This window comes from Rutilus rutilus, assembly GCF_951802725.1.
Source record: "Rutilus rutilus genome assembly, chromosome: 25".
NCBI lineage: Eukaryota > Metazoa > Chordata > Actinopteri > Cypriniformes > Leuciscidae > Rutilus > Rutilus rutilus.
In genome coordinates, this window is record NC_140229.1 from 28,390,881 (window position 1) to 28,409,063 (window position 18,183).

General features: G+C 39.3%; 1 protein-coding gene across 1 annotated transcript in view; it reads right to left on the reverse strand.

The window, feature by feature from the left end:
* apbb1 (amyloid beta (A4) precursor protein-binding, family B, member 1 (Fe65)) overlaps positions 1 to 18,183 on the reverse strand; it is a 101,848-nt gene that overhangs the window by 41,974 nt on the left and 41,691 nt on the right. Inside the window, exon 8 of the mRNA XM_084401084.1 lies at positions 15,399 to 15,526. Within this exon, the coding sequence (XP_084257210.1) occupies positions 15,399 to 15,526 (128 nt within the window). The remainder of the gene's footprint in view (positions 1 to 15,398; positions 15,527 to 18,183) is intronic.

The following is an 18,183-nucleotide window of genomic DNA, read 5'->3' on the forward strand; positions in this document are numbered from 1 at the left end:
GACTCAAGTGTCTTATATCATTGGAAAGCTGGATGCCTGACGAACAAAACGTATATCTCCGATTTCATTTCCGCCATGATAGATTTTCCGCCATTTTGAATTTTGCCAAAAACCTACTTTTGCGAACTAGTCCTAGGTTTTTCGCCCGATCGGAACCAAACCAGTACAGAAATGTTCTCTGGAGTCTGAATATCAATAATTATCGAAAAAAAGTTGAAATTTCGATTCACGAACGCTAAGGGGCGCCAAAACGTACGTTGTGGGAGGGGCCTATTTTACTAAAATGGCTATAACTCCAGAAGTAAATGAGGTATCTTCACCAAACTCGGTACACATGTGTAAGAGGTCAATCTGAGGTCACAGTAAAAAAATCGCGGCGATTGGCCACATGGTGGCGCTATAACATGAAAAAATCATAAAACAGGCTTTAACCACCTGACCGTTAGTCCGATTGACTTGAAAATTGGTATGCAGTGTCTTGGCCCAAGGTGTCATGTATGTCTATGAGGACATTGGTGTATCTCAAAAAACATGGCCGCCATCGGCCAATGAAGTTTGAGCACCTATTAGACAAGGTTAACGGAGGCCGATCGGAACGAAACTCGATGGGCATGTTCAACTCATAGCCCTAGAGGTCTGTAAGAATTTTGAAAGAAATCGGCCACTAGTTGGCGCTAACGAGTTTTACGGCTCTGTAATCACGTGGTGTTACACTTATTGTCACAAAATGCATATCATTTGATAGATCTGCTCATGCTGAACAACATTGCCTCAAGAACCATTGCTGTCAATCAAATCGTTCATTAATTATTTGCGAATATGTTAAAAACCTACTTTTGCGAACTAGTCCCTGGTTTTTCGCCCGATCGGAACCAGACATGTCTAGGACAATTCTCTGGACTCTCCTGATCAATAATTATCGAAAAAAAGTTGAACTTTTGAATTTTTCGTATGGCTATAATTGGGTCATAAAGAAAATGGGCGTGGCAAAATGCACTCAAAAGCCTATAAATCCTAAACGAAAACTCAGAACTTCACAAAAATTGGTGAGCATATGTGCCATAACATTGTAAACAAGCGTGCAAAATTTCATGGAGATCGGACAATAGCTGGCGCTATAACTGTCAAAAAGCTTTGAAAACCATATATTTCCTATGGTAAATTGCCTGTTTTGGCTGTAAATGGTCTTTTCCATCTATTATTTCAGTGGTTAAAAGCTTTCCAAATAAAACTTAATGTCTTAAATGCTTATGTGCTTAAAGGCCTTAAATGCTTGAACCCCGATAAATGCTGCTTGCAGCTTTAATTATTATTATTATTACCTCACCAGGTCCAGCATCAGGCATTGTACTAAGGGAACAACCGGGACTCCTAATCACCAACTGCAGGACCCACACCCAGAAAGTGTATGTTCGACTCGACCCTCGCAACGTCTACCAAGCACACTACCCCATGTTATGGCTAATGGAGACGCTCCCTCAACCTAGGGGTTCGTGTGACGCACGTTTCCATATATGGATATAACCTGTTGCAGTGGGCGTGGTTCATTGGAGTTTCCTAGGATAAAGGAACTATGATGTGGAACACGTGCAGCGCACAAGAGACTCCATATTGCTATTTTTCCCATTCCTTTTTCCCCCCACGCAACTTAGAGTTGTAAAATAATAGATAATAAAATTAATTCAAGCATCAAGAACTCTTCTGGTCGAAATGTTTCCTTGTACACAACAAAATGGTGCCGAAAACCTGGGATTTCAAGGATCTAATTTATGAAGAAAAGGGAGAAGACTGAACGGGAGTAAAGAATTGTTTGAAAGAAGTTGCGTGGGGAATTCGAACTTAAGTCATGGATTCAGCAGATTTAAAGCAGTTAAAGATAAAGCGGGGAGTGATGCGAACTGCAACGACAAAACTCAATCAGAAAATTGATGGTGAGTTGGATAAAGAAGAACCATGTTTTGCGAAACTAGAGGAACTACTTGATCAGTTGAAAGATAAAGAAAAGATTCTCATAGAACATGACAAAAATGTTGAAGCAGTAACTGAAGAAGAGGATTTGGAAGATGAGATAACTATAGCAATGGAGTATATGGATGCAATAAGTGCGAGGAGAACAAGAGTGAAACGTGCGTTGCGCATGGAAGTAGAAAGCCAGTCTGGACAGAGTGAGCATGGATCTGGACCATATAGAAGAGATACAGTCAAACTTCCCACGTTAGTCATTCCGAAATTTTCTGGGGAGATATGTGAGTGGCAAGGATTCTGGAGTCAGTACGAAACAACCATTCATGATAATGAACGTTTGAGCAAGACTGACAAATTCAGTTATTTGAAATCATTTTTGATCGGCACTGCAGCGAGTGCAGTAACAGGCCTCGCTTTGTCTAATATTAATTATGACACTGCCATTGATCTGCTTAAAACCCGATTTGGCCGTAAAGATCTAGTGATTAATGCTCATATGAATAAGTTACTGAACATGACTCCCGTAAATCGAGCAACTGATGTGAGCGCTTTGCGAAAATTGTATGATGACTGTGAGATACAGGTGCGTAGCCTTGACGCACTAGGTGTTGTAGCGGACACCTATGGAAGTTTATTATGTCCTATCTTGTTGAAAATTATTCCAGAAGATATTGCTCTCGAATTCACTAAATCAGAAGCTGACAATGTTCTTAAAGCAAAGGAGTTGATGGACTTTCTGAAAAAAGAAGTGGAAAGTAGAGAAAGAACTGAGAATCTCATTCAGAAGAAAGAAGTGTTTCAAAAGGAAAGGAGGAATGCTGCAATTGACAAGGAGCGCGTGCCAGAGCGCAGGACGAAAAGGTTCAATACCGGAAACTCCTCTGCCGCAGCATTCCATATGTCGAGTCTGAATGACAGTGACTGTTTGTTTTGTGGTAAGCCTAATCATAGCTCTCCTGATTGTACTGAATCCACAGTGGATATTAGAAGAGAAAAATTGAGACGATTAGGCAGGTGTTTTGTATGTCTAGGGCCCAGACACATTGCGTGCAATTGTAGGGCGTATGGTATTGAATGTGCACAGTGCGGCAAAAGACATTATAAAACAATTTGTAACCAACAGTCAACCCAGACACGAGAAGCAACGATAAAACCAGAGGTAGATACCGCTCAAGCTCAATGTTCAGTTTCGCCAGGTGATTGTAACGATAGAGCAGTGCTGTTACAAACTGCAACCGTTTGGGTAGATAAGCCATGACAAAGCCAAATTACTAGATGTTTGTTAGATGGGGGGAGTCAACGTAGCTTTATCCGTGAAGATATTTCTAAAGCTTTGAACCTACCAGTAGTGGGTACAGAAATAATTAAGCTACACGTATTTGGTTCCGTAAATGCCAAAAGAATGACAGTAAAAAAGGTTAAGGCTAGTTTGAGAAACCTAAAAACAAATGTGTCTGTCAAATTTGAATTATTAGAAACCCCAAGTGTATGTTCATCTAACATTAAAATGGCTAACGAAGAAATCAGACACTCTCTTGAAGCAAAAGGACTCCAAGTCGCGGATCACCCTGTGAGAGGTATGGAACAGGAAGGTCTTGGAATTCTCATTGGAGGAGATTACTATTGGAACATTGTGTCAGGAAACACAGAAAGACTGGATAATGGACTTGTGGCTGTAGAGAGCAAATTCGGATGGTTAATTCAAGGAACTGTTTCCATCCCTGTAATGAATGTGACAACTGAAACAGTGGATGTAAATGCTCTGCATATCTGCGTCGGTGAGGAACAAGTGCTGACCGAACAGCTGCGTAGTTTCTGGGAGACTGAGTCGTTGGGGATTACGGATATCAAACAGAACCCAGAGACAGATGCGCTGTGGAAGTTTGAGCAGTCCGTAAAGTACCTACAAGGTAGATATGAAGTTAGTTTGCCTTGGCGAGAAGATAATATTAATTTGGCTACTAATTACTGTACTGCTAGAAATCGTTTGAACGGCCTTGTAAAACGTTTTCATAATAATAACGAGTTGTATGAGCAATATGATTACGTAATACAAGAATATATAGCTGAAGGAATTATTGAAGATGTAACTAATGTCGAGACCGAAAATCCAGTGTATTATTTGCCTCATCATCCCATAATTAAAGAAAGTAGGAGTACAACTAAGTTGCGAATTGTATTTAATGCGTCATCCCATGAACGAGAAAGCCGCTCACTTAATGAATGTCTCTTAACGGGACTGAATCTGAACCCTGACTTGCTAAGCATTTTGATAAAATTCAGGCAGCATAGAGTGGCTATGATGGCAGATATAACGAAAGCTTTTCTGCAAATTGGCTTGAATGAGAGAGACAGAGATGTGCTTAGATTCTTGTGGTTCAAAGAAAGACCCACCCCTTATGAAGAGATTAAGGTGGTAATTATGAGAATGACGCGTGTGCCATTTGGTGCATCAGCAAGTTCCTTTCTATTAGCTGCAACTATCAGACACCATCTTAAGAAATATGAAAAGAGATACCCTGAAGAAGTCAAAGTGTTGGATGAATGTCTATATGTGGATGATTTCATAACAGGAGCAGATGATGTGGAAAATGCACTTAAATTGTCCCAGAGAGCCAAAGAAATAATGTCAAGTGCAAGTATGAAATTATGCAAATGGTACACAAATTCATCTGAGTTGCAAAACGAATGGAAACAACGAAATAAGGATGAGATAGTGGAAATCAAAGGCTTAAATCCACTTAAAGTTCTTGGTCTAACGTGGAATAGAGTCACTGATGAATTCATGTTTGAAACTAATGAACTGATTGACTTTTTGCAGAATAAAAGAGACACGAAACGAGAGGTTTTACAAGCAGCTGCGCGCATATTCGATCCCATTGGATTTTTGTCCCCGTTTACCATTCGAGTCAAATGTTTATTTCAAGAGATGTGGGAGAGAGGAATTTCATGGGATGAAGATCTTCCCAGTGATCTCGCCCAAACCTGGCATCAATGGTGCTCAGAGGTACCCTATTTGAAAAGGATAAATATCTCACGTCGTTACGATAATGATGTTGAAATGAAATGTAACGAAACGAGTGTAAATACCACAGTTGAACGTGAAATTCATGTATTTACAGATGCCAGTGAGAAGGCTTACTGCGCCGTGGCATATTTACGGTGCGTGAAAAGAAATGGAGAGTGTAAAACCAGTCTGATCGGTTCCAAAACTAAAGTTGCTCCATTAAAGAAAATGACACTACCCAGATTGGAGTTAATGGGAGCGCTTTTCGGAGCAAGACTTGGAAAATTCATATCGAATAATCTGAATGTGAGTGAAAATGAAATGTATTTCTGGACTGACTCTATGATAACTTTTCATTGGATTAGGTGCAGTTCCAAACAGTGGAAACCGTTTGTGGAGAATCGAGAAGTTGAAATTCAAAGTCTGACATCACCAGAAAACTGGAAACATTGTTCTGGAAAAGAGAATCCAGCTGACCGCGGAACGCGTGGAATGAGCGCTCAAGCGCTCCAGAGAGAGACGTTTTGGTGGCACGGGCCGGAATGGCTGAAAGACGGATCGCAGACACACGACACACGATGAATGAAACTGATGTGATGGAGTATGTCGTTCAGAAAACAATGATTGATCCAGACTGTAAAGTTGCTCCGCTGTTTGATTTGAACAAGTACAGCGAACTCAACCGAGTTTTAAGAATCACATCATGGATACAGCGTTTTGTGCATAATGCACGGACACAGGAAAAACGCTATGGACCATTGTGTACAGATGAGATTCAGCAAGCAGAGCAGTACTGGATCAAGCGAACTCAAAGTGACAGTTTTTCAAAGGAAATGGATAGTTTGTTGAAAAATGATGATGTGAACAGGAATTCGAAAATCATTTCATTAAAACCATTCCTGGATGAATGTGGAATTCTGCGCGTGGGAGGGAGATTGCAGGAAACGAACTGGGCCCGTATTCATAAAGATTCTAAGAATCCTCTCAGAAAACTCTTAATTTAGCTTAAAAACTTTTACGCAGGAGTCTTAGCTTAAGAGCGATTCGGGACCGATCTGAGAGCAACTCTGAGTAAGGAAAATACAAAAACTTTTATCTTAGTGAGGAGGCGGGGTTGACCCCGTTGCTATGTATGACACAATCTTTTGAAGACTGTGATTGGTTGGTTGTCCAAGAAGAAAAAAAAAAGTGATTTTAAGTATAGGGTCTATTCTAAGCCTCCACTTTGAACTTACATGCGTAATTTTTCCTATTTGATCGTTCTCTCACACACACACACACACACACACACACACACACATTATATATGTGTATATAAATCCTTTTTTTATTTACCATGCTGTTGATTTCCTATAAGGTATTATTTGATTGCTTAGAATGATAAAAATTGTTCCACTCTTTCCAGTTACACTGATTGCTGGCTATTTAAGCGGTGGTTTGAATGTTGGTTTTAATGTATCAAACATGGAATTTTCCCAGTTGCCAAATATCGTAATGTAGTGATTACTTTCATTTCAGGCGCTATGGCATTTCTGCGCTGTGTCGGAGATATTAGCGTGTCTCTAAAAAAGATCAGTCACAAACATGATCCCTGCACGATCTAATCTATAGCGTCTTATTAACTCACTGTTATCCATTGTCTGCAACACATTTCTTCTCCCTCTTCGTCTTTCTGCCATTTTCTCCTCTGCTAAAGAAACTCTGGTAACACTTTATAATAACGTTCAGTTGTAAGTCATTTATAAGTGGTTAGTTAATGATGAACTATTCATTTTCAAAACATTCATAAAAGATTAGCAAGTGATATACTAACATTTTATGAATGTTTTGTACATTCCGTTACAAGTCATTTACAAGTGATTAGTAAATGATGAACTAATTATTTACGAATTATGCGTTCATAAATGATTAATAAGTGATATGTTCATTATTGTATGTATGTTTTGTATATTCAGTTATAAGTTATTTACAATTGATTAGTTAATGATTAACCAATTATTTACAAAACATGAATATGCGTTTCATAAATGTTTAATAAATTATGTTTTTTTTTTTTTTTGCCTATATAGCAATTAGAGGGTGCAGAAAGTGTTGTAAATGCCTTGTATATACGTAAAGATAATTTGTAACAGGTAAGTAATAGTGTTCAACACAATGATGTGTAAACGCATGAATAAATCATTTACAACACTTTCTGCATCCCCTAATCTAAAGTGTAAACTATTCATCACTTGTAAATGTATTACACATCATTTGTAGATTACCACGTCAAGAACCAACAAGGCATAAGATCAACGAATGTTATCTACGAATTATGTGTAATACATTTACAAGTGATGAATAGTTTACACTTTAGATTAGGGGATGCAGAAGGTATTGTAAATGATTTATTCATGCGTTTACACATCTGTAACAGGTGTTGAACACTGTAGTGTGTGCTGCAGTGTAAGTGCTGACTGGTGAGGGTATAGACAGCTGTCTTTAACCACTGTGCACCTGATGTGAAAACATTAATGAAAACATTATTTTTTTTTAACAATTTATTAAACATTTATGAAACGCATAGTCATGTTTAATAAATTATTAGTTAATATTATTATTATTAGGTACAATATGCAAGAATTTTGCATTAAAATATCCCATAATCTCAAGGCCAGTGTTATATATTTTGAGTAACAAAATAAGCAAGAATAAGTTGATTACTTACAATATCCCAAATGTTTCCAACTATTTTTAAATCGTGAGAAAATTGCGATTTTAACCAAGGAAACGGGGTGTTAGAGCAGGGGGAGCTGGGAGTCGCCAGTCAATTGCGTCATATCCGCGTTACCCTCGGTTTCCGCTCGTACTGCGTGGAGTCCTGTTGGACAAATGCGGAAGTTGTAGTTGTAGCGTCGATCAAGCAACAAACGTTAGCTTGTTTCGTGCAGTCGTTATGGGACACAATTATTCTTTACCGATTGCAGCTGGTTCTGTCGACAAAGCATGCTTAATTTTATTTATATTTTCCAAATGTAGCATTCGGTAATAGTTATGTTTATGTAAGGGAAGTAATATTGCTTTAGATTTGTGTTTAGTTTATTGACATTGCTTATCACGTCTGGTGTTTATGGCCATGTAAATAAATATAGCATGTGTTATACATAAAGATTAATCAGTATTTTGGCAAATGATGTGGGTATGTTCGAATGTACTTTTACAACAATTGTTTAGAACACGTAAAACTGCGCCGCGTTATCACAACAATGAATTCGACATACAGTAACATCTATGATAACCAATTTAGTATTAAACCTTACTTTTCTTGCGGTTAATTAATTTTAATGAAATAAAAGTGTGATGAGGTTCAAGAGTCAGGAAGGAAGAAGACAGGGGTCGGCGTGACTGGGACTCGTACTTTATTAAAATAAAGCAAAACAAACAAAAGTCGCGCATAACGCGCATTCACCGTGGCAACCGCGACGGCACAAAACAGTTCAAAAATGAGAGCTCGGATCCACCGTTTTTTTTCTCTCTCGTTCCAGCGCGCAGCTTATAAGCGGTCTCTCCACGCGGATCACAGCAATAAGACACATGAGTTAGTCATTTGCACTTGACCAAGCAGCTACTTGCTCGTCTCTTCTCTCTCCCATTACAGACCGCGCTGAACCACGCCCTCCTCGCCACAAAAAGCAAGTCATTATAAAAAAAGAACTCATCCATGAACATGATTTTTCGATTCCCTTCTGACTGATTTACATCCACGGTGGAGTTTAAAACGACAGTTCCCATCATTCCATGCTCCTTCACATCGTCATCAAGCTACGCCGTTGTTGTTTGGAATGTAGCGCCCTCTAGCGGCAAAAAATTCCTGCATATTGTAGCTTTAATCAAATGTAAATGACTTGTAACGGAATTTACAAAACATACATAAAATGTTAGTATATCACTTGCTAATCATTTCTGAATGTTTTGTAAATTATTAGTTCATCATTAAAGGAGAACTCCGGTCAATTTTAACATTGAGCTCATTTTTTTGTACATTTGGAGTGCTGTCAATACAGAGAACAACGACAAAAATCGGTGTTTCCTACACCGAGTTATTCTATTTTTAAAATTTGCACCCTATTGACTTCAATGGGGCAAGTAGTAAGCCTGCTTTTTAGCCTCTTAACATCCTTTAAGTGTCATTACAAGTGCACAGAAAATGTGAGTGATTCCTTCCGAGTGAACACGAGTGAATCTGACTGCAGTAGATGTTAGAGATATTAATAAAAATGAAGTTAATTCAGCCAGCGCTCATACCTTTGTTTACATCCTGTTTTCGGTGGAAGGCCATAGTAATCGATTGTCGAGTTCAAAAAAATCCTCTGTGTGTTCAACATCTGATTCGGATGAACTATCCATCAGATCTGATATTCTCAGAACACCACAGAGCACCGTCATCGGCTGGGCTGACAGTCTGAGTCTCCACTGTTGCTTAGTTACCTATGATCACGCGCGTGAACTCGACAATCGATTACTATAGCCTTCCACCGAAAACAGGATGTAAACAAAGGTATGAGCGCTGGCTGAATTAACTTCATTTTTATTAATATCTCTAACATCTACTGCAGTCAGATTCACTCGTGTTCACTCGGAAGGAATCACTCACATTTTCTGTGCACTTGTAATGACACTTAAAGGATGTTAAGAGGCTAAAAAGCAGGCTTACTACTTGCCCCATTGAAGTCAATAGGGTGCAAATTTTAAAAATAGAATAACTCGGTGTAGGAAACACCGATTTTTGTCGTTGTTCTCTGTATTGACAGCACTCCAAATGTACAAAAAAATGAGCTCAATGTTAAAATTGACCGGAGTTCTCCTTTAACTAACCACTTATAAATGACTTACAACTGAACGTTATTATAAAGTGTTACCGAAACGCTTAAGCCTCTTAAAAGTCCTCGTCTGTGCTCCTAACAATTTTGACCTTAAGACCTCTTTTAAGGGTTAAGATGCTTTCTGAATTACTTTTTTCTTTACTAGGAGTTTTTCTTTAATTTTAAGAGTAAACGCCCACATTTCTAAGAATATTCTTAGAATTTTGTCACTAGGAGCTACTCTTTGCATTAAGATTCTTTATGAATACGGGCCCTGGTCTTTTACCCAGAAACATCCGTACATCTTGCCATGTGTTTTCAGAACTTTTGATCAGAAACGCATATGAAGAAGTGATGCATTCAGGTCTACAAGCCACTCTTAATCAATTAAGAGAAGTGTACTGGATACTGAAATCCAGACAGATGACAAAGAGTTGTGTCAAGCATTGTTTAATTTGCAGACGTGCACGTGTAAAGGCGGGCCAACAGGTCTGTGCACCGTTACCAAAAGAACGCATTAACGAGGCCCAAGCATTTGAGATTACTGGAGTTGACTTCGCTGGTCCAATTTATGTGAAACCAGAAAATAAGAAGGCATATATTGCTTTATTCACATGCGCCGTAACCCGAGCTGTGCACTTAGAACTTGTTTGCGATTTGACCACTGATGCGTTCCTACTTGCCTTTAAAAGGTTCATTGCCAGACGTGCTATCTGCAGTGTTATTTATTCTGACAACGCTAAGACCTTCAAGAAGGCTGAAAAAGATTTGAAATCCCTGTGGACATTGATAAACGGTAAAGAAATACAAGAATTGTTTGCAAACAAGAGGATTAGATGGAAGTATATCGTGGAGCATGCTGCTTGGTGGGGAGGCATGTGGGAGCGTTTGGTGAGATCTGTTAAGACGTGTCTACGTAAAGTACTTGGGAGGTCATATCTCAATTTTGAGGAACTCCAAACCCTGATCTGTGAAGTGGAGGCTGTGATAAATTCCCACCCTCTTTCTTATCTGCACACAGATAGCAGTGAACCTTCGCCTCTTACACCTGCTCATTTCCTGACTGGACAAAGAATAACTACTCTTCCTTCCTATCCGTTACATGATTCCAGTTTAGTGAAAGCGACTGCCATTCAGCTCAATAAAAGACCACAGTATCGACAGTTGTTGACTACTCAATTTTGGAATCGATGGAAAAGAGAGTATTTGATGGAACTTCGTTCTGCACACCATGTGAGTAATACATTCAAACCATCTACATTTAAAATTGGAGATGTTGTATTGATTCACGATCATAAACAACTCAAGCATATGTGGAAGATGGGACGTATTGAAGAGACCTTCATGGGAAGAGACGGTAAAATTAGATCGTGTGCTGTCCGATTGCCGTCTGGATTTGTGTATAGGAGACCTGTACAATTACTCTACCCTTTAGAAGTGGATAAACATTGACTAATGACAAGTTCATCGGGCCGGAGTTTGTTATGGCTAATGGAGACGCTCCCTCAACCTAGGGGTTCGTGTGACGCACGTTTCCATATATGGATATAACCTGTTGCAGTGGGCGTGGTTCATTGGAGTTTCCTAGGATAAAGGAACTATGATGTGGAACACGTGCAGAGCACAAGAGACTCCATATTGCTATTTTTCCCATTCCCTTTTTCCCCCACGCAACTTAGAGTTGTAAAATAATAGATAATAAAATTAATTCAAGCATCAAGAACTCTTCTGGTCGAAATGTTTCCTTGTACACAACACCCCAGTGCAGTAGCACAATACAGCTGGGCAGGTGCTTGATGGACAGAGGACTCACTCGCTCACACTGAGGCCGAAGTCAATCACATGCTCACCCAACTGGAGAAGATGACCATCACACAAGCGGAGTTAGGGGCCGCTCACATATCGCGCATAAAAACGCGTCGAAAACGCTAGGCGCGCCGCGTTCTCCTTTTTTCCAAAGCGCTCGGGTGGTTGCGCTCCGGAGGCGTCTGTCGTTGCTAAGCAACTATCAGCTGCGCTTGGTTGGTTCTTGTCACGTGACCTGCGGTGCGCTTGCGGCATTCTGAAAAGTTGAGATGTTTTTATCTCGATGCGGCGCGGACGCGCTTGGAAAAAACGAGCGCGTCGCACCGCGACCGCGTCGCTTCCATTATGAGCGCGCATACCGCGCGGCTACATTTGAAATAACGAACTTGCGCGCGCAAAAGACGCGATATGTGAGCGGCCCCTTAGACAGACACAACCGCCGCACTAAACGTTTACTGGGAGCTTTGCTCGGAGCCACCACTGCCGTCGAAACCCTGTTTAACATTGGCATGTCTAGTGTCAATGCAGTGAACCTAGCCACCGTGAGGCGGCATGTGGCGGAAATTCAGACTGAGATTCCACAGCTGAGAAAGCAATTCACAACACAGAGTGTGTCCCTGCAGACCATCTGCAAATCATTGAAGGGGACTGTGGTGGTTCTCAATACTCACAGCATCCTGCTGAAACAAACGGTTAAATCCATGAAGCAGCTGTTTTCAGTCTTCCAAAATGATTTTGCCCAGACTCAGCTGGTCACAGCCCTGATGACAGACATGCTGCAGTAGGTGAGCTCCTCCACTGACAGCTTGGCCATGGGTAGGATTCCACTTTACCTGCTACCCTTGAGCCTTGTGCAAACTGTGCTGGCACCCGCCACTACCACACCAACTAACCCTTTTCAGACCCACCTCGCCTACTCTCTGGGTAGCGACATCCCACTACACGTCAACCCAGAGCAAAGGGAGGTGGCATTCCTCCTGAACCTACCCATCATCGAATCAAACTATATCTACAGACTCAAGGACATTGTCAATGTCGGGTTTTGGAAAGGTAACACCCACATCAAGTTACACACTCCAGAAGTGATGGCCTATCATGACAGCAACACACAGCTTTACCTGGCCCCAAACCTGCACGTGTACTCTGACCAAAGACATTCACTATCTCTGCCCTAGAAAACCCTTCCTCAGAGACAACACTGAAGGAATCTGCGGGTTGCAGCCTATGATCAGCGACACACACTGCCCGGCCAAGGCCAAGCCTCGCACGCACGCAAAATCACCGAAACGCAAGCAGAGATCGTGGGTGACTTGTTAACACTCCCGTTCGTAAGGCCACCCTGTTTAGAGGGATATGTAATGTGTGTGTGTGTGTGTGTGTGTGTGTGTGTGTGTGTGTGTGAGAGAGACGCCCTCTGGTATTTAGAGGGGTGTGTGTGTGTGTGTGTGTGTGTGTGTGTGTGGCCCTCTGGTGTTCCGATGGAGCAGCATTTACTACCGATCAGCAGCAATGCACTGACAAGCTATATTATATAATTAATATTTATATAATAAAATATTTTTATATATAAATATAATATTTATATATTATAAAATGCAGCCTTTTGTGATTCGAAAATCACACTAAGCAATATCGCGATTCTCATTTAATGTTGGTACATCGTGCAGCCCTAGACTAAACTGCGTGTGTGTGTCATTCACTGAAACATTTAGTTGCAGCCAAGTGACTTAGCATGACCCAGCATAACACTTTAACATTGTTTTTACAGTGCCCTCCACAATTATTGAACCCCCTGGTAAATATGATCAAAATTGGCTGTAAAAAATAAATCTGCATCGATTATCCTTGTGATCTTTCATTCAAAAAATTTGCAAAATTCTAACCTTTCATTGAAGTAAAAGAATTGAAAGTGGGGGGAAATCACATTATGAAATAAATGTTTTTCTCCAAAACACGTTGGCCACAATTATTGAAACCCCTAGAATTTTTTACGAGTAAAATATCTCTGAAGTATATTCCCATTAATATTTACCTTTTTTAGTACACCAGGGTGACTAGGAACATGAAACTGTCCAGCTATGACTTCGTGTTTCACAGGAGTTTAAATATGAGGAAACACAAAGGCCAAATCCCCTTAATCATCCATCACAATGAGTAAAACCACAGAATACAGTTCTGATGCGTAGCAAAAGATTGTTGAGCATCACAAACTAGAAAGTGGCTGTAAGACAATAGCTAAAGAATTGAAAATCCCCATTTTGACCATCAGGGCAATAATTAAGAAGTTATAACCAACTAAAGATGTTATGAATCTGCCAGGAAAAGGACGTGTGTCTATACTGTCTTAATGCACGGCGAGTATGAAAGTTTGAGTGGCCAAAGACTCTCCAAGGATCACAGATGGAGAATTGCAGAGATTAGTTGAGTCTTAGGGTCAGAAAGCCTAAAAAAAAAATTATCAAACAACCCCTACATCCCCACATGTTGTTTGGGAGGGTTTAAAAAAAAAACAAATTCCAGCAAATTTAATTGTCAGACACGACTGGATCTTCAAACAACACAGGGTTCTGTGGTCAGATGAGACTAAAACAGAGCTTTTTGGCAGCAAACACACTAGATGGGTTTGGTGAACACAAGGATAAAAAGTACCCCATGTGTACAATTTAATATACCATTGGATCTTTAATGTTGTGGGCATATTTTTCTGCTGGAGGTCCTGGACTTCTTGTTCAGATACATGGCATTGTGGATTCTATCAAATATCAACAGATAAAAAATCAAAACCTGACGCCTTCTGCTAGAAATCTTATAATGGGCCGTGGTTGGATCTTCCATCAGGACAACGATCCAAAACAAACATCAAAATCAAAACAAAAAATTTGTTGTGGAGCACAAAATGAAGCTTCTGCCATGACCGTCCCAGTCCCCTGACCTGATGAGTGGGCTGAACTGAAGAGGAGAAGCACCAACATGGATCTGGGAATCTGAAGGATCTGGAGAGATTCTGTATGGAGGAATGGTCTCTGATCTCTTGTCAGTTATTCTCCAAACTCATCAGGCATTATAGGAGAAGACTCAGATCTGTTATCTTGGCAAAAGGAGATTGCAAAAAGTATTTAATAAAAGGGTTTCAATAATTGTGGCCAACGTGTTTTGGAGAAAAACATTTATTTCATAATGTGATTTTCCCCCCACTTTCAATTCTTTTACTTCAATGAAAGGTTAGAATTTTGAACATTTTTTGAATGAAAGATCACAAGGATAATCGATGCAGATTTATTTTTTACAGCCAATTTTGATCATATTTACCAGGGGGTTCAATAATTGTGGAGGGCACTGTATAAGCTTAACAGCTGTGGCATCAATGTTTGAACAGTAGTTAACTAAAAGAGCAGCATAAAAACTGTTCCAGAATTGTCTTATTGTGTTACACAGATGAAAGTTGAATCGATATGTGGGTGAGAAAAATGACAAAAATTTACATTTTTGGATGCATTATGCTTGATACTGTAATAGCTAGCACACAAAGCAAACAATACAATACAATACAATACAATACAATACAATATAATATAATATAATATAATATAATATAATATAATATAATATAATATAATATAATATAATATACAGCAACACACTACCTCTCCCTGGGATCCGGGATGCAGCAGGACAGACAAAATTAAAACACAATTACAAAGTAATTCAGCATCATCTTAATTATAAAAAAAATAAGCATCAGTTAGAGCATTGCTTACAGAAGTTGCTTCCAGACTCACCTGCCATCATCGCGTCCCACTCCCCACACACGGATGCTGACGATTGGCTGAGAATGGAGCAGTGTTCGTCCATGAGGCTCAATCAGATTCAGTGTCTCGTTCTCCAGCACCAGCAGCATTTCCTTCCCCTACACACAGCACACAAAATATACAATATACTCAAATCCTGGATGCCCTACTCCACATGCAGCACACAGACAAGAGCACACAGTGTGATATACTAGAACACAGAGTACTCAACTTACCATTTCTCTTTCATTTCTTGTCTTTGATTGTATTGTAAGAAGCTGCAAATAATTGTCAGGGATGAGGCAATTAAAGGGATAGTTCAACCAAAAATGAAAATTTGCCCATGATTTACTCACTCTCAAGTCGTCCTAGGTGTATATGATTTTCTTCTTTCTGATGAATACAATCAGAATTATATTAATAAACACCCTGATGCTTCAAGCTTTATAATGACAGTGAATGGCCGTTTCTGTTTCAAAGTCCATAAAAGTGCATCAGTCCATCACAAACGGACTCCACACGGCTCTAGGGGGTTAATAAAGGCCTTCTGAAGTAAAGCGATGTGTTTGTGTAAATTTCTAGTAAAATTCTAGCTTCCGGCCAAACGCAGTCTACTAGCGTCTAAAGCACAACTTACGCAACTTGTGACATCAGAAGTAGCGTAAATATCAGCAGTATGTCACATTACTCACATAAGTTGAGCTTTACACTTAAGTCAAATCCATATGTTCGTTTGGCCAGAAGCTAGTTATACATCATTCAAAACTGTTAAATGTCTTCTTTTATTTGTGTACACTAATAATAAAAACAAAATGTTGTGTTTTTCGTAAAGTAAAGAAAATAAACATGATGCGCGTCAGTGTTTCCCCTAGGTTTACAGGTTTGGGGGGGGGGGGGGGATTAACACAGACGCTATCTATCTCTATCTATCTATCTATCTGTCACATAAATTGGTTGTCTGGGAGGGTAATGGTTTGTAAAAGTTAAAAAATGTTAACATAAGATATCTCTTTAAAAAAATAAATAAACATTTAAATCTTTTTAAAATTGACTTTTGCAAATAACCTTTGTTAAATTTATAGAAGTATTTGTTAATATTAATGGACCAGAGCTTAAATAGTTTTATTTTTTAACTAACAACTAAAAAAAGATTTATAAATAGCCTACTAACCAATATATATATACATTTTAAATGGGCTTTTTTTATGAGAAGTTTTTATTTCTATGATGCATTTATTGGAGAGAATAATCCTGTCAGACGCACCACTGCTGTGAACGCGCGTTCACGTAAACACAATTTAAACAATGTATTATTCAATACATTACTTCTATAATTATATATTAAGTTGCTCAAGCAAGTGGTAAAATATTTAACCATGTACTTATATTAAAATCTTTTGTATTTAAATTTTAATACAATAAATCTTGCATGTCACAAAGAACTTGTTTTTCCACCTCCACGAATAAGACGAGTGTTGTTCATTATGTCGCCTTGTTGAGGTAAATTGTAGTTTTCCTTGCTTTAACTCAGTCTTAAAGTGAAAAAAGTAGTAATTAATTAAATAAATTTATGGTGAGATTACTACATTTTATTTAATTAATCGCACTTATGGTGAAATTACTACATTTTCAGGTCAATCGGTGTTCATTTTGACCACGAAACATGCGCTGTCACTTTAATTCAGCGTTTGCAGCACAGCAGAAATAGACTCGGTGCAGAAACGATCTCTGCACTGCTGTATACGCACCGCAACTGGAACAGATCGATCATCGACGGACTGCATCCTCGTGCAGTGTGAAAGCTCTGTTAACATGGGTACGGAAAAAAAATACTCACCGCAAACGAAATATATGTGAAACGGGCGTTAGACTTGGAGCAGGAGAGCTACTCCGGCTGCTACTCGCAGTAGAGCGAGTGTTGCCATCTTCAGTTCAGCGACACATTTCCAGCCGCGCGCTCTCTGTCCGCTAGTGCTCAACTGTATGTGACGCAAGTGTTTGTTTGTGTGTGAGTGTGCGCACTCATTGGGATAATTGTAAACACAGACAGAAAAGACATGCCATCGTGGAAATAAGATAAATAACATATTACTTAAGGGCCATTTAGGTTTTTTTTTTTTTTATAAAATAACAAATTGTAATCTGTCGCTATAAAGAAAATCAAATCAAATTTACTTGACCTCCAAGGGGGGCGGGGGGAGCCGTTAGGAGGGCGGGGCGCCCCCCTTATATAATGGTAGGGGAAACACTGCGCGTTCTCCCGTCTCTCAATACAATACAATACAATACAATGTTTATTTATAAAGCACAATTTAAAAACAACCGAAGTTGACCAAAGTGCTGTAAACACAAAGAGAGAAAAAAAAAAGAAAATAATAAAAAGACTAGTAATGATAAAATGTAAGAATAAACATTTTACAATTTACAAACACCAGTTGTAAAATGGGTATAACACACGAAAGTAAAATCATAAAACAATGAGTCAAGATATATTAAACGCCAAAGAAAAGAAATAAGTCTTAAGAGTAGACTTAAAGGTCGATAGAGTTGGGGCAATTCTGATATGGACCGGGAGACTATTCCATAATTTAGGGCCAATGGCAGAGAAGGCACGATCTCCTCTATTTTTTAATCTAGTCCTCGGAACTTGCAATAGACCAGAATTAGCTGATCTAAGTGACCTTGACTGAGCGTAAGGGTGTAGCAGGTCTGACAAATACTGTGGTGCCTCATTATGAATGGATTTAAAAACAAACAATAGAATTTTAAAATCAAT